This window comes from Meles meles, chromosome 2 (assembly GCF_922984935.1).
Source record: "Meles meles chromosome 2, mMelMel3.1 paternal haplotype, whole genome shotgun sequence".
Lineage (NCBI taxonomy): Eukaryota > Metazoa > Chordata > Mammalia > Carnivora > Mustelidae > Meles > Meles meles.
The window spans coordinates 100914100-100930652 of NC_060067.1; the positions used below are offsets into that span (position 1 = coordinate 100914100).

Below are 16553 nucleotides of genomic sequence, written 5' to 3' on the forward strand. Positions count from 1 at the left end.
AATTGTTGGAGGCTGGAGGTTAATTTCATGGCGAGGGAGTGGGGAAAGAGAGAGGAAAGGCTCACGCCCAGATTTCTGTCTTGGGAGATGGAGGTGAGTCGCCACTCACTGAGATGGGGACACGGGAGCTGGGAAGATAAGGTGTGAAAGTTAGTAGGTCAATTATTTTCTTTGTGCCTAAAGCATTTGCAAAAAATTCAAGCAGAAAGGCTCAGAAGGCAGATAAATATACAGGCCTTGATAAGGAAATTTTCCAAGTGCCACTGTAGGACCCTAAGTCCGCAGGGTGCAGACAGCAAGCAGGTGTGGCCCAGATGAGGGACCTGAGTGACCACATCAGGAAACCACCCTGATGGTGAAACAGTGGCTCTGCTGTGTGGACTTGGGGCTCAGCCTCCCATGGCAGCCAGTTCCTCTGTAACCAGCCCAACCAAATGGGCAAGCCAAGGATTACTTAAGCCAACAAATTACTGTAGTCTTCCTTGCAAAGTTTTATGGCTTTGCTCATTTGTAAACCTCACCCTTGCCCTTGGGTGGACAGTGTTCATTGGGGCTGCTCATGTTCGTATGCTATGAATAAATCCCCAATGTTTTAAATCAATTTTCTCTGCAGCTCAACTCTTATTGTGCCTCAGTCTCTCTTTTTTTAATTGGTCTAGATCTCAAGAAAAAGGTCTGGGCTAGAAACAATTAGATGCAGGAGTCAAGTAGGCTGCTGCATAGAAAATAAAATAGGAAAATGCTATAGGTCATATGGCCTTTAGAGACTAACAATGCACTTGACCATATGAATGGTTCTGAGAAGTCACTTGAGGAAAAGACTCCCTGTTGAATTTTATTTAACCTGGTTTGTCTAAATCATTTGACCCTGAAACTTTTTTGCCCCCAAATGACCCCATTAAATCCCAGAGAGCCAGTGTTTTGTAGAACATGCTTTGAAAAATGATAGTTTAGGCATTTGAATGAAGGAAATCTATTGATACTCACATGCATATACTTAAATTTTATGTAAAAAATAATGCCAAATAGGCTACATGATTTTTCTCAGTCATCTGCCCATTGAAGTAATCTCACTACTAAATGCCTTGCAAACTAAAGTACAACCACCATCCACCTCTCCAGAGGAGCTGAAGTCATAAGCCCACTATCCAGGAGGAACTAGCCAGCCTCTAGAAGAAGCATGTCTTTAAATGCGAAGGCACTTGGAGAAGCTGAGAGCAGCTTTACATCACCTGTGTAGGGAGTGACTATTGCATATTTTCATCTTCACCCACACAATCACGAGATTCACAGACCCTAAATCCCACGTGAAGAATTCTGCTCTACCAGGCACTAACATAATTTAAACCTATTTAATGATGGCTAATGTAACAGTGCTTTTGGAAATCAAAGTCCTTTGTCATTGGCATATACGTGAAGCGGGTTCTTTGGTCACCAACTGGAGCCAATATCTCCAATGCCACCTGCCTTCTGCATTTCAGGTTTGCCGGCAGCTCTGCAGCTGGCCGTGGCCTCCCAACCAAAGTCCATGTTTTGCCAGATGGGTTGAAGCTGTTCTTTAATGAATCACTGTAGATTTTCTACTAAACTTTATGCTTTTAATGATCATATGTGACCTCCCTATCCAAAAAGCTGAGTGATAGCAGAGGATTCTGAAGAGCTCAAGTGTTTATGGGAGAAAGAATAAACTGACAGACTCATCACCAGGATTGTTTTCTCTCCCAAAACCCTCATTAACAAGCTGTGTAATCTTGGATAACACACTCTACTTCTCTAGGTTTCAGATTTCTCAATTATGAAATGAGTACGAAAGTTGCCAACCTTTCTGTGTCACAATGTTACCATGGCAAGCCAATAAGATAATGGTCATGAAAACACTTTGGAAAGCATGCACTTATACAGAAATGTAAGAGACAGGGATGGACGTATCTATAACTATTACAAGTGAGGATCAATAATTACTTATTCACAGTACTGTTGGTTCTAATTTGGTGGTGAGTCACCACCAGTTGGACAATGAATCATACGTGAAGAAAGCTTGAGTCAAAATTTCCCATGGAAGGTATCTGGCAGAATATCAGATTCGCCACCTTACTGCGTAGAATACGGTCAACCATCTCATTTATAACATTGTCACTATGTAGTTACTTATGTTATGTTATGCTCCAACCCACAGCTGAATTGTTTCCCACAACTTCCGCTTTGTAAATTCAAGTAAATCAGTTTTTAAAAAAAATAATTTATCTAAATAAACACTTCATCTCTTGGAATTTATTTCATCCTTGGAAGTTCCTCATCACTTGCATTGAAAGCAGAGTTGTTACCCAAATTAAATTATGGTTTCTACCTAAGTTTTTAAAGAAATCAGTTAAAATGTCCTCACAGGAGGCGCCTGGGTGGCTCAGTGGGTTAAAGCCTCTGCCTTCAGCTCGGGTCATGATCCCAGAGTCCTGGGATCGAGCCCCGCATCAGGCTCTCTGCTCCAAGAGGAGCCTGCTTCCTCCCCTCTCTTTCTCTGCCTGCCTCTCTGCCTACTTGTGATCTCCATCTGCCAAATAAATAAATAAAATCTTAAAAAAAAAAAAAAGTCCTCATACTATTAGTTAGCTCTTTGAGGGTATAAGAAATAGTAATGTCAGTTCCCCTAGATTCCAGCCTCCCTTCAGCAATCTCGTGCCTGTCCTTCTGTTCAGTCTCCACAGCTCTCTTCAGGACATGTGTCTAGGGCGGGAAAAGACACATTCATCTAGGAACTGCAGCAGGGACCCACAGTCCCTACCATTTCCCACACTACTGCCAAACCCTAGTGGCACCCAACAGATAGAAAACAAAGAATTCCATCTCAGACCCTCTCCCAGCTAATTGGGGATAAGAGTAAATATATGTCAGAGCCTGCTTGAAATTAAGCTTTTACATATAGAAAATGTTAGTACATCATTTGTGTGGTATATAAACCATATTGAGAAGCCTACTTTTAAAAAAGTGCATGCTAAAGAATTCAGAGACTACATTTAGAAGTAGAAATTTGGGACTGGGACTAGATTCAGTCAAACCAGCCATTTTACTAATGTTATCTAAAATTCTTCATTTATAAATGTATCAGGGAGGTTTAAACAATAAACAAACAAACAAATGAATTATAGGCATGGTCCCTGCCTGCACAATATTTATAATCAAGTGGGAGATAAAATCAAAAAGAAAGCAAAATAATATGTAATTACATCTTGGGATGAGTTCAGTGAAGAGTGTACTGAAAAAAAAAAAATCAGAGATGACAGGTAGGCCTCTTCATCTCCTCTTGACTGGATGACCAGAGAAGGCTAATCTGAGGACATGATACTTAAGCTAGAACTGAAGACAAAGTCTAGGCTGAGAAAGGAGCGACAGCAAAAGCCTGAAGGCGTGAAAGGGACAGCATATTTGAGCAACTGTGGAAAGACTTGAGTCAGATTCTAGCGAGGGGAGAAGTGTTAGATCAGTTTCATCAGATATTGATAGGCCTGGTAAAATGTTACATTTCAATCTAAATATAGAGGAAAGCTTTTGAAGGATATTTAGCAGGGGAGTTAATGGATCAGATTAACTAGAGTGAAAAACAGAAAGATTAGTTGAGGGGCTACTACAACAGGCCAGGCAAGAAATGCTGGTTGTTGGACTGTAGAGGAGAGAAGTGGATATTAGAGATGTATTTAGAAGGTGGAATGGAAAGGATTTGGCAGTAGATTGAAAATTGGGGCAGTGGAAGACACCAAGGATGGCCCCTAACTGTCTGGCTTGAGCAGGTAGATGGGTGGGACAAAATACCAGACTCCGTTTGAGGTCAAAGATGACTCACCAGGTGCCCGACCATCACTCTCTGCCTTGGGCTGTAAGAGTGGATGCACTACTTTGATTCTACCAGGTGGTACAAATGACAGGTTGAGGTTGATTCTAACCATATCTTTCCCGGTGTGTTTGTTGGCTATCCAAATTGTCTTCTTTTTCCAGGTTGAATAGAAGATCCGATCACCAAAAAGGGACATTGCAAACAAATTGTGCCTAAAAAATAAAACAGAAAAACTATAAAGAATGGCAGAACATTTGCTCCCAGGCTTATTAACATTTCACTTCATTTCAATTTATTGGCTGAATTTTAATTACCTACCTTTTCAATTATATCCCATTTAGGTTTAGAAGCAGATATTACATCTGAAATTTTATTTATTTATAATCTGAATTAATGGGGTATAATTTCTAGCTTCAGATTCATTGACCCAGCTTTTGCTAATCAGCATTTAAGTGTGATTAAAGTAGAAATAGGGAAGAAAATATAAATACTCTAAGAGTGGATTCTGGTTGTATCCATTTCACACTTCACTAGTTTCTGCCTCTTATCACAAGCTGGTGAGTCAGTTACAGGCAAGATAGCATATCAAATGAAACATAATTGCTTCACAAATATAGGACATAGTAATTCCAAAAAGATCAACTATAACCTATAACCAACATGTGAGAACTTATTAGATGCCAAAACTGTTGTTTTTATTTGCATTTCTTTACTTAATTTTCACATTAACCCTAAGAAATAGTTACTACTATTATCCCCATATTAAAGGAAACTGAGGAGGGGCGCCTGGATGACTCGGATGGTTAAGCGTCTGCCTTCAGCTCAGGTCAGGATCTTAGGGTCCTGGGATTGAGCCCCGCATCAGGCAGCCCGCTCGGTAAGAAGTCTGCTTCTCCCTCTCCCACTTCCCTCCGGCCCCCAATTTGTGGTTTCTCTCTCTCAAATAAATAAATAAAATCTTTAAACACACACACACCAAAAAAGGAAACTGAGGAAAAATCATGTAATCTTCCCAAAGTCACTTGTCCAATAAATGATAAATCTAGGACTTGTACTCACCAAGCCTTTTGGACTTCCAAATCGGCGCTAAGCCATTCTACCAGTTCAGCTGGACAAACTTTAAGTGGCAATTGCTTTAATTTACACTAAAACCCAAACTTACCGTGTAAGGTGTTTGCTAAAATGGACAGAACCTCCGTCATAATTACAGGAACAAATATACGAATTGCTTCCCTCTCTGTTGTACTGAATCCAAAAAAGCCGTTTATCAAGCACATCCACGGACACAGCTGTTACTCTTCCTGACGTCTCTAACAGAATCTTCTCTTCCAGGCCAGTCAGGTCTGCTCTGTGAAGGCTGCCAGCCACCTCTGAAGACCAAAATATAACCCTGAGAGCAAACACAATATATAGGCATGTAATTGAAGGTAAGGTCACTTAAATCACCAACTCTCAGTGTTATAGCGGTCCCTGGATAGCCACTCAGGATGAGTTGGACTATTCTGAATGAAATTCCAATTCAACCAATATTTATTGCCCTGCTATGGAAATTCCATGTAATTTCAAGTTAAAAAAGGAATTAGGCTTCTCTAGTAGGAAATCATGGTAGTCAAGAGCCCCACTTGTAGAAGGAAGCCTGCCTTGGTTCAAATCCAGACAACCTTCTCTGGGAAGAGGTTCTTCTGAGTTCAAAATGTTATGATTCTATGAATTATCATCCAATTTTGATATATGTTTCAGTGTCTGAAAACAGCAGTTACCTTTCTACTGGATCAATTGCTACATTTGCAGGATAGTTTAAGGCGCTTAAGAGAACTCGGGAATTGTTTCCTTTCATATCTGTTATTGTAATCATTCCTTCCTGTTGATTTGACCAAATAAGTTCTTCATTTATCCAATTTATTGCCATTCCTGAAACATTTTTCTCTATATTGCATACTCTCTGTAAAATCAAATTTCAAAATATTACTATTTTCTCATTCACATCAACATTGTTTTATCTTTATGTATAAAAGTCTATTCTTTTAAGTACTTAGTCATTTTTTTGTGCATTCATAAAACTATTTAAATCATGAAATAGTCACAGATACGGTGCCATTGTTTTGATGGAGCAATCTTAACCCTCCCTCATGAATATTTCTGGGTTTTAAAGTAGAAAATTATCCTATGCTTATTGAAATTAGGCAATCAACCATAATGCATTAACAAATTCAACTATAAGAGAGATTTCCATGCTATCTTAAAGACAGTTTATCCATTTACTAATGGAATTTTCCACATTCTCAGCTGAACTCAATTCTAAGCTTTGCCAAAATCTGGCAAGATGCCCTTGACCTTTGTGCACAGACTTCTAAAATAAATCAGTTTCTCATTAGAGCCCCACTTTCCTGGCCCCTTCTCTTCCATCAGGCCCCACTTTTTCTACAAGTCTTCCGTGCCCTCACATTGTGTCCCTATGGCCCAAAGAACAGAGCTTCTCCTTATGCCCCTTGGGTACAGTTTCCTGCTCTGTAGTGATAAAATGACCAAACAAAAACCTCTTTTACCTCCTAATTCCAACATGTGCAGGTAAACCGGTCAGTCTTCTTGGGGGGTACAGGGTGGGAGGTAGGGAGAAACCCTGATTTGTGTGGTTGCAGATTTCCTTGGTTTGTTAATATTCCCACCACAGCTGATTTCTAGCCACTGACATGACATCACTGAACTCAGATTTTGCAGAGATTAGTCTCACAAGCTTCCACTATTCCTATACCTCATGCAAAGTTATCTAGCCAAGCCATTGAACCAGCTGCCAACATATTAATATATTAGCTCACCCAGGTGAATTGTATTTTAACAGGTGTTTTTTTGTAAACAGTGTTTTAACCCAAAAGAGGGGGCTACAATGGTGGATTTTAGGCACCAGGTCAATCCTCTCCTAATGATTTGACACAAATTCACAAGTATTTAAATTTTTTCCCTAGTCTGTGACAGGAAACTCTCCAGATTTTGAGACTCAAGAGTTTTGAAACTATTCTACAGATGGCTGGAGAATAATGAATAGCCATCCTTGTTAAAGGTGACATTAGTAAGTCCCAGAATGTGATAAAAGAAATTGGCACTTAAGTGAAGCTTTTAAGAATAACTGAAGGAGAAAGAGTTGAAGAAAAACAAACAAAACAGTGGGCACTTTGTGCTGGGAATAAATGCTTAAGGTTTCTCCAGTCACGCGTCTCTGTAATCCATCTCTCAGGAATCTAGAGAGCATTCCTCCTGGGACTCTAAGGGTTCCACCAGTCACAGAGAAAGATCAAAGATCTTTTGTATGAACTTGAAGCAAAATACTTTATATCTGACTCCTGCTTCATTATTTTTTCCCCCAGAGTGCAAACACCTTAAGAATCAAAAAAGGTGGAGCGCCTGCGGGGCTCAGATGGTTGGGCGTCTGCCTTTGGTTCAGGTCATGATCCGGAAGTCCTGGGATTGAGCCCAGAGTCGGGCTCCCTGCTCAGAGGGGAGTCTGCTTCTCCCTCTCCCTTTGCCTCTCCCCTCCACTTGTGCTCTCTCTCAAATGGATAATGAATATATAAAATCTTAAAAAAAAAAAAAAAGAATCAAAAATGTTTTCTTCCTAAATATCAGTGCTAAAACCCAGGACATTCAACAAATCAGGTTCCCAAACTCAGCACAACTGACATTTGAGGCCAGATAATTCTTTGTTGTTGGGGCCATCCTCTATATTTTAGGATAGTTAGTAGCATCCCTGGGCTCTGCCCACCAGAAGCTAATAGCACATTCTCTTTCCTTGCCAGCACAGGTGTGATGACCCACAATCTTCCCAGACTTTCCCAAATGTACCTGGAGGAGCAAAATTGTCCTGAGCTGAGAACCACTGGAGCCAAAAGTAATCATGCAAGTAATCTCTTTTAACCATGAAGTGGTGACCTGACTTAATAAATTTATATAGTTTCAAAATTCCATTGACATCCTGACTCCTTCTGGGGTCTTCTGAGTATCAGTGCCACATTGATGAGTTTGTTCAGTAACACGCTACAGATACAAATTAAACACATATCTACAAATGTCAGAAATATTTCAATTGAAATGTAATTTTCATTCATCTGTTCATTACAAATTAATGATACCATGTTTGTCAACCTATACAAAAATCCCTTAAATACTTTAGGGTTGTACTTTACCTCTTGCCTTGTCCCATTCAGAAAAACTCTTTGCAAAAGTTTTCTTTCTAGATCTACCCAATAGATTCTTCCCTTATTGTAGTGAAAATCCATGATCACTGATACACCAGCATCTGCCACCAATTGCTCATGATTAGTTCCTTCCAGGTCAATCCTAAAGATACTGTTTCCATGGGAGAAAATTAAGAAGGGTGCAGGACCTGGGTGGGAAGAGAGAAACCAAACTGTATATTTTCAATATTTCATCTGATTTAGACTAAATAATTCCCCATGGCAACCAATACAAGTAGGTTTAATTTTTAATTCCTGGTTTTGTATTTTCAATAAAGAAGATTATATAAAGAACATGTTCCTGTGGATGTTCACCATTAATTTCACAAATCATCTTCAAAATGGATTGTAAGAAATGAACATTGTCAAGGAAATGTTCAGGGAAAAAGAACTATTTGAAGAGAAATCCATGTTCTACTCTCACCTGTAAAATGCCATTTTATATGAAAAAAGAAGCCACCTCCTAAACTCTGTTTTCGATAAGCTCTGGATGAATGTAAATTTTAATTATGCAAAATGGAAATAATATTACAGATACTATCATTTTGGAAATGGAACCCACCTCCTCTTCTTACCTTATGAACAGAACTTCAGGGTAACAACAGAGAAGATAGGGGAAACAAGGGGCCTTTTTATTTTTTAGGATTTTATTTATTTGAGAGATAGTGAGATCATGAGCAGGAGAGAAGGGTAGAGGGAGCAGGGAGCTCAATGAAGGACTCGATCCCAGGACCCAGAGATCATAAAGAGATCATGAAGTCAGACATCCAACTGACTGAGCCACCCAGGTGCCCGAAAACAAGAGGTCTTAAGCAATTATTTCACTATTTACCTGCAATTCAAATTTAACTAGTTGCTCTATATTTTTATTTCTAAATTGGGGTGGTGGATCTCCCTGGATTTTTGATTCCTGCAGGACCGAACCCTGAACTCTAACCCTATCGTCTCCTGTTCAGGCGATGGCCACCTTCCCACCTGGACTCCCGAGCAGTCAACACCTGCTGGGGAATGCGATACTTCTCTTTGGAAACCGAGGCACCAGTGATTAGCTGACTCTGCACAGAGCTTGCCTTTGATGCTTCAGGAGAACGCCAGAGAAGAGCGTTGTCTCCTGCAGCCCGGTTAATTGCCTTGGTCTCTTCCGCCTGAGGGTGACAAAGCTCCTTCCACTGTGCCTTTAGAAAACTCTGGAACCTCTGGGATGAGTGGGGCACTGGAGATGAATGCTAACATAGTCTAGCTTCCCCACTAGGTTTACATTATTCTGTTTTCACATTAGCTTTTAATACCTTAATGTGACATAGTAAATGTGTTCATTGTTCTAAGGATTAAATGAAATGATGGATTAACCTCCTCTTACTCAGGGATTATGTTCTATAGTCAGAAGACATTAACTCCACTTTAGAGGATATCGGAATAGATACCAGAGGAAGGAAGAAGTGCAAGATCCTGAGAGTTTGAAACAGATGCCAGCATGAGTGTCCAAGCGAATTAGCTCCATCACTCTTCCTGTATCTTTCCCGTGATAGAAGATCCCTGCGTGGATATGGAGGACAGCCCATTTTCTTTTTTTTAAAGATTTCATTTGTTTATTTGACAGAGAGAGATGAAAAGTAAGTAAGCAGAGAGGCAGACAGAGAGAGAGGAAGGGAAGCAGGCTCCCTGCTGAGCAGAGAGCCTGATGCAGGGCTCCATCCCGGGACCCTGAGATCATGACCTGAGCTGAAGGCAGAGGCTTAACCCACTGAGCCACCCAGGCACCCCAAGGGAAGCCCATTTTCTATTGCCACTCCAGCTGTGGAACCAGAGGTACCATAGAAGAAATGGGAAGGGCACTGAACTGAAAGCTGAGAGGCCTTGTTTCTAGTACTGGCACCACAGCTTCCCTCCACATCTCACAAGACCTCCCTGCCCACGTCAGAGGATTACTGGGGAAGAAATAAAATTTACTATTATTTTTTTAAAGATTTTATTTATTTGAAAGACAGATCACAAGTAGGCAGAGAGGCAGGCAGAGAAAGGGAGGAAGCAGGCTCCCTGCTGAGCAGAGAGCCCCATGTGGGGCTCAATCCCAGGACCCTGGGATCATGATCTGAGCCGAAGGCAGAGGCTTTAACCCACTGAGCCACCCAGGCACCCCTAAAATTTTGTGTTTTTTTAAGAATTTATTTATTTTGAGAGAGAGAGAGAGCATGAATGAGGGGGAGGAACTGAGCAAGGAGCCCAAAGTGAGACTTGATCCCAGGATCCTGGAATCATGACCTGAACCAAAGGCAGATGCCTAACTGACTGAGCCACCCAGGGGTCCCAGAAATAAAATTTTAGTTGAGAAAGTATTTTATTAATTGTGGAGCACTACATAAGTATAAATTTCCATTGTTGATTCCTAAAACCGAGGTCTCACTACACAGTCTTGTGCCACTGTTCAGATTTGAACCCTGGGATGAAAACGTTGGTGTAACTCATTTCTCCCAAAGCAATGTGTCCTAGAGGAGAGGAAGGCATACAAAAGACACCCTAAACTGAGAGCTACTGATCTGTCAGCCTGTAGATTTATCATTAGGACTCATTTCTTTGAAATGTGTATCATACATTCTCTATAAACTGAATAAATGTGCCCATATTATTAATTTTATAGTGCACTGATACACTGATAAGACCAATAAAACTTTTTATTCATTAAAAATATTTTTTAAATGGGGGGGAGCACCTGGGTGGTTTAGTCATTAAGCGTCTTTCTTCAACTCAGATCATGATCCAGGGTCCTGGGATCGAGCCCCACATCAGGCTCCCTGCTCAGTGGAAGCCCCCTTCGCCCTCTCCCACTCCCCCTGCTTATACTCCCTCTCTCCCTGTCTCTCTCTCGCTCTCTGTGTCAAATAAATAAATAAAATCTTTTTTAAAAAATGAAAGTATTACAAAATGGGGACACCTGGCTGACTTCATCAGAAGATCATGTGACTCTTCATCTCGGAGTCATGAGTTTGAGCCTCACCTTGGGTGTAGGAATTACAAAAGAATTAAATACAACTTTTTAAAAAATAAATAAAAGTATTACTAAATGGGAGGTTTCCAGCTTTAAAAAAAAAAAGAGAGAGAAAGAAAAGGCACTCTAAACATTTTAGACAGAATGTAACATAATGCTTTGTACATAATCGATACTCAAAATTTTTTAATAAATAAATAAATGTGTTTTGCTCATTTGTCTGGCTTCAACCGTAAGAACAAAGCTGAAGACACCAGCAGATACTACAGATTCATAAAAGCAGAGTCAATCCTACAATAGTTATTTTCTAATAGCAGTAATAATAATAATAATGACAGCAACAAATGTTCACATCCTGATCTCATTTATGCTTAACAGAACACCATGGACTAGATAGGCCAGATATTACAACGAATAAATCAAAAAGAAAAGAAAAATCTGGGGTGCATGGGTGGCTCAGTGGGTTAGGCCTCTGCCTTCAGCTCAGGTCATGATCTCAGGGTCCTGGGATCGAGCCTCGTGTCAGGCTCCCTGCTCAGTGGGGAGCCTGCTTCCCCCACTCTCTCTGCCTGTCTCTCTGCCTACATGTGATGATCTCTCTCTGTCAAATAAATAGACAACATCTTTTTTAAAAAATGAGAAAAATCTGAAGAATATCTAGATCCCTAAAACACAAACCATAACATTAACTTTAGTAACTTTTCAAAAAATAAATAGAAAATATTTATTAAATTACTAAGTATCAATTAACTAATGAATATTCTCTTCAGATTTTTCCCATTCACTGGTGAATCATGGCATCCAGGGTTTATCATAGTCTCTCAGAACTGAAAGGATCCTAAATATTACCTAATTCAGTGTTCCCCAAAATTGTTCAAAGGAATCACACAGGGTGCTGTGAGTGTGTGTGTCTTTTGCAGATCCCCTCCCTTGAGATTCCAATTCAGTAGGGCTAGGCTGAGGGCTAGCAATCGGTGTTTTTAATAGACACTCCAGATGATTCTTATACTTGGTGAATTGGAAATCATAGATCTAGTTCAGATGAGGAAATTCAGTGATGTTTCCCAAGGACCCATCACTGGTTGGTGGTTGAGTTGAAATTAGCAGCCGAATATTGCCCTTTCTCCTGCCTTGGTCTGAGTTACAATCTTCATTTTACTTATGTAACTGATTTTATTTTATTTTAATTTTTTAAAAGATTTTATTTAATTTTATTTTTAAAAGAGTTTATTTAATTTTATTTAATTGTTTATTTATTTGAGATGGAGAGTGAGTGAGAGAGCACAAGCAGAGGAGCGGGGAGGGGGTGGAGGAACAGAGGGAGAAAGAGAAGCAGACTCCCCTCTGAGTAGGGAGCCCTATGTGGGACTCGATCCCAGGACCCAGGATCATGATCAGAGCCAAAGGCAGATGCTTAACTGACTGAGCCACCCAGGCACCCCATGTAACTGATTTTAATTCCACTTCCCTCAAAACACTGTTCATTTATTTTCCTACACTGTTGGCATCATTTTGTCAGCCCAGGGCCTGGGTAAGTGTTTGTAGACCTGAAATGTAATACAGTTTTTTAAAAAATGAAAGACTTTGAGAATCAGGGTTGATGGAATAGTCATTCTATACTATCACTAGAAATGATAAATCTGTTATGGTTTCTCAGACCTGTCAGTGACTCTGTACACAGCAGTGTATGGTACAATCCATGGATTTGAATGTCAGCAGGGTGTGCATGTTTGAACAGCTAAACTTGCCCATGTCAAAATCTGTGCCATTTATTTTGGGTGCCATTCAGCAAAAGGGAAGTGCATAGAAAATCAAACATCATTTCTAAGGAATACAAACCCAAAGACAGTGAACAGATTACAGCAAACCAATCAGAACCTCTGACTACCCAACCCTGGAGATTCGTAAGGGATCTGCAGAAATTAGGAAGGAGGAGAGAATGTTTGGAGGACACTGATGACTTATTAGTGACTCCAAGAACTGGTTCAGAGGTCAGTTAGGACAAGCAGGTTTTGATTGAAGTGGGCAGCAGAAACAGTATTTCAAAGAGGCACCTCATCAGAGGCTCAGAACTGGTCAATGAGAAGAGAAAGCGAAGGTCCTCTGCATCCTGGGGGCAAAGACTCACAGGACCTAGATAACACAGAAACATCCTGCAACCCGATTAACAGCAAATCCTTGTTGTCCCTCAAGCCAACATGGTACCCTACTCTCCCCACCTCTGGTATCCAGCTCTAAATCCGGAGACAGACTGAAAGTTCACAGGACAGACCGTGTAAAGGGAGCTCTGGACCTTCAGGATTCAACACCACCATGGAAAAAGAATGTAGATTTAAAAGGACAGACCTGGGGCACCTGGGTGGCTCAGTCGTTTAAGTGTCTGCCTTTAGCTGAGGTCATAATCCCAGGGTCCTGGGATCAAGTGCCATCCCTGCTTCTCCTGCTCCCTCTGCTCTTCGCCCAACTTGTGCTCTCTCCGTCAAATAAATAAAATCTTAAAAAATAAATAAATAAGCTGATAGACCTGATGGAAGAAAGCTTCACACTTTCTCTCACTGCTCCTGCCATAAACTCCTGATAAAAGTCATTTATTACTGCCTCTCAAGGGGCTGACTTGAGCGGTAACTTGGGTTTTAAGAAGGCAGGAAGTTTTATTTCACTCTAAAAGTCCATCTCCATCTCTTGGCGCTTTGTTCGTTTGTTTTTTTTTTTAACTACCATACTTGGAAGGGCACATATTTAACTGGAGAGAAATCATAGCTTTCTTCTCCGCGTATTCATTATTGTCAGCATTCAATGTAGGTGAGAGAGACACCAAGCGACCCAGAAATAATACATCCGGGAAGGGGAGCCAGAGAGGTGAATTTAAATCCTAATTCTATAAGACAAGCTCTGGGGCTCAACTTTGCTTCCTGGAATATGTGAGTGAAGTTTGCCACCTAGTCCCACAGCGGTGGCGGACGGGTGTCATCTAAAGCAGAAAGCAGCCCCTACCTAACCCTCAGCCCGATTCGTATCATCAAGCTTAAGAGGTCCATTTCCAGCTTCTCAGGATACTGAGACTAGAAGGGTCTAAAAAATTGTTTTGTTTCTTTTCAATAGGACTTCTCAGTTTTTAATGTGCCATGACACTTTCTGATGCTCCAAGAAGGTAGGTGGTGAATATCACCAGAATAAGAATAGCCGACATCTTGGGTATTATCACTAGGGTAGCTCCTTGGATATATTATTTCATTTAATTGGGTAATCCTGGGAAGTAGGGGCTCTCAGCATTTTCACTGTATAGAAGAAGAAACTGAAATTTAGAGCAGTTAATTTGCCATAGTCACGTGGCTAATAAATAACAGATTTGTATTATTTATAAATAATATAGTCATGTCTTTCTCGTCACAGAGTCTAGCTTTTAAACATCATGTACTGTTTATTTCCAATTGAATTTAACAGGAACTCTTACCGGGCACTGACTCATAGTTCAACTGTGTCAAGAAACCCATTCTAGGAAACACTGCTCTAGGCATGTTCACCCCAAGGCCAGATTCTCTGCATTCACGTTCCAGGAACTGATTAGAAAGATCCCTTAAATAAAGGAGCCTAGAACCTACAGTGAGAAAGGACAGTCTCTTTAATAAATGGTGCTGGGAAAACTCGTACAGCCACGTGCAAAAGAATGAAACTATGCAACTGTTTATACCATACACAAAAATTAATTCCAAATAGATTAAAGACTTGGATGCAAGACCTGAAACCATAAAATTCCTAGAAGAAAACATAAGAGCTAAGCTTCTTCATGTTAGTCTAAGTGCCATCTTTGTGGATCAGACTCCAAAGGCAAGAGTAACAAAAGCAAAAATAAGCAAAGAGGACTACATCAAATAAAAGCTCTGAACACCACAGGAAAGCACCATCAACTGATAAGGCGACCTACTGAATGGAAGAAGATATTTGCAAACCAGGTATCTGATAATATGCAAAATGTACAGAGAACTACAACTCAACAACAAAAAACCAACCCTATTTAAAAGTAGGGAGAGAATCTGAGTCAACCTTTCTCCAAAGGAGACCTAAAGATGGCCAAAAGACACATGAAAATATACTCAACATCACTAATTATACTAGGGAAATGCAAATGGAAACCATGAGATAACACCTCACACCGGTCAGAATAGCTATTATCAAAAAGACAATGAATAGCAAGTGTAACAAATGTTGGTGAGGATGTGAGGAAAAAGGAAACTTCATACACTGGTGGGACTGTAAATTGGTACAGTCGCTACAAAAACCAGTAGGCAGATTCCTCAAAAAATTAAGAGTAGAACTACCATAGGAGCCAGGTATTCCATTTCTGGATATTTATCAAAATAACACAAAAATGTTAGTTCAAAAGATATATGCACTTCTATGTTTACTATAGCATTATTTACAATCACCACTGTAAGAAAACAAATGGAGTGTCCATCAATACATGAATGAATAAAGATATGGTACATAGGTGTACAGAATGGAATATTACTCAGCCACAAAAAGTAAAATCTTGCTATTTACATAGATGGACCTAGAGGGTATTATGGTAAGCAAAAAGTCAGACAGAGAAATTCTACTCCTACCTGGAATGAGGAAGGAAGGAAAGAAAAGGAAGAAGAGAAGGGAAGAGAAGAGAAGGAAAAAGAAAGAAAAGAAAAGAAAGAAAACAAAAGAGAAGAAAAGAAAAGGAGGAAAGAAAAAGGAAGGCGGGCAGGAGGGAGGCATAAAATAAAACAAACATAAATGCAGAGAACAGACTAGTGGTTACTAGAGGGGAAGGGGGTGAACCATTTGGGATGGATGGTAACTAGACTTCTGGTGGTGATGACTTCATTATATGCAGATGTCATATTATAAAGCTATACACCTGAAACTTACATAATAATAATAATAACAATAATAATAATAATGAGTTTTTAAAGTGGGTCCCTTTAAGTGAATTCCTACAATTACATCATCTGGATAACTGCATCTCTAATTTTATAATATATTGCACCCCATATATATGTATTCCCCATATCTAATGTATTCCTTCCCCATTTTTACAAGACCAGTGCTCTAATCCCTGAGCTATAGGGCCCCTTCCCCATTTTTAAAGCCAGTGGTGCAGACTCTTCAAATCTCTCTCCACTTACACTGTCTTCTTCCCCCTTGCATGTTCTTGCCTCCCTATTATAAGGACACTGATGATTACCTTTAGGATCCACCTAAATAGTCCAGGATATCCACTCCATCGCAGGATCACATTTGTAGAGTCCCTTTTGCCATATAAGGTAACATTTACAAGTTCCAGAAATTAAAACATAAACATAAGTTGCATTCAGTCTATAACAATTAATAATGTTGAGCATCTTTACATGGACTTAATTAGCATTTTTATATTCTCTTTGGTGAAGAAACTGCTTAAATCCTTTGCCTAGTTTTAGCTATGTTATTTGTTTTCTTATTGTCTCATTGGAAAGATTTTTTTTAAAAGATTTTATTTATTTAT

At 39.9% G+C, this 16553-nt stretch overlaps 1 protein-coding gene across 1 annotated transcript in view; it reads right to left on the reverse strand.

The window, feature by feature from the left end:
* EGF (epidermal growth factor) overlaps nt 1-16553 on the reverse strand; it is a 95335-nt gene that overhangs the window by 64494 nt on the left and 14288 nt on the right. Inside the window, exons 2-5 of the mRNA XM_045998355.1 lie at nt 8005-8204; nt 5587-5768; nt 4989-5216; nt 3836-4038 (exon numbers count right to left, since the gene is read on the reverse strand). Coding sequence (XP_045854311.1) covers nt 3836-4038; nt 4989-5216; nt 5587-5768; nt 8005-8204 — 813 coding nt within the window. The remainder of the gene's footprint in view (nt 1-3835; nt 4039-4988; nt 5217-5586; nt 5769-8004; nt 8205-16553) is intronic.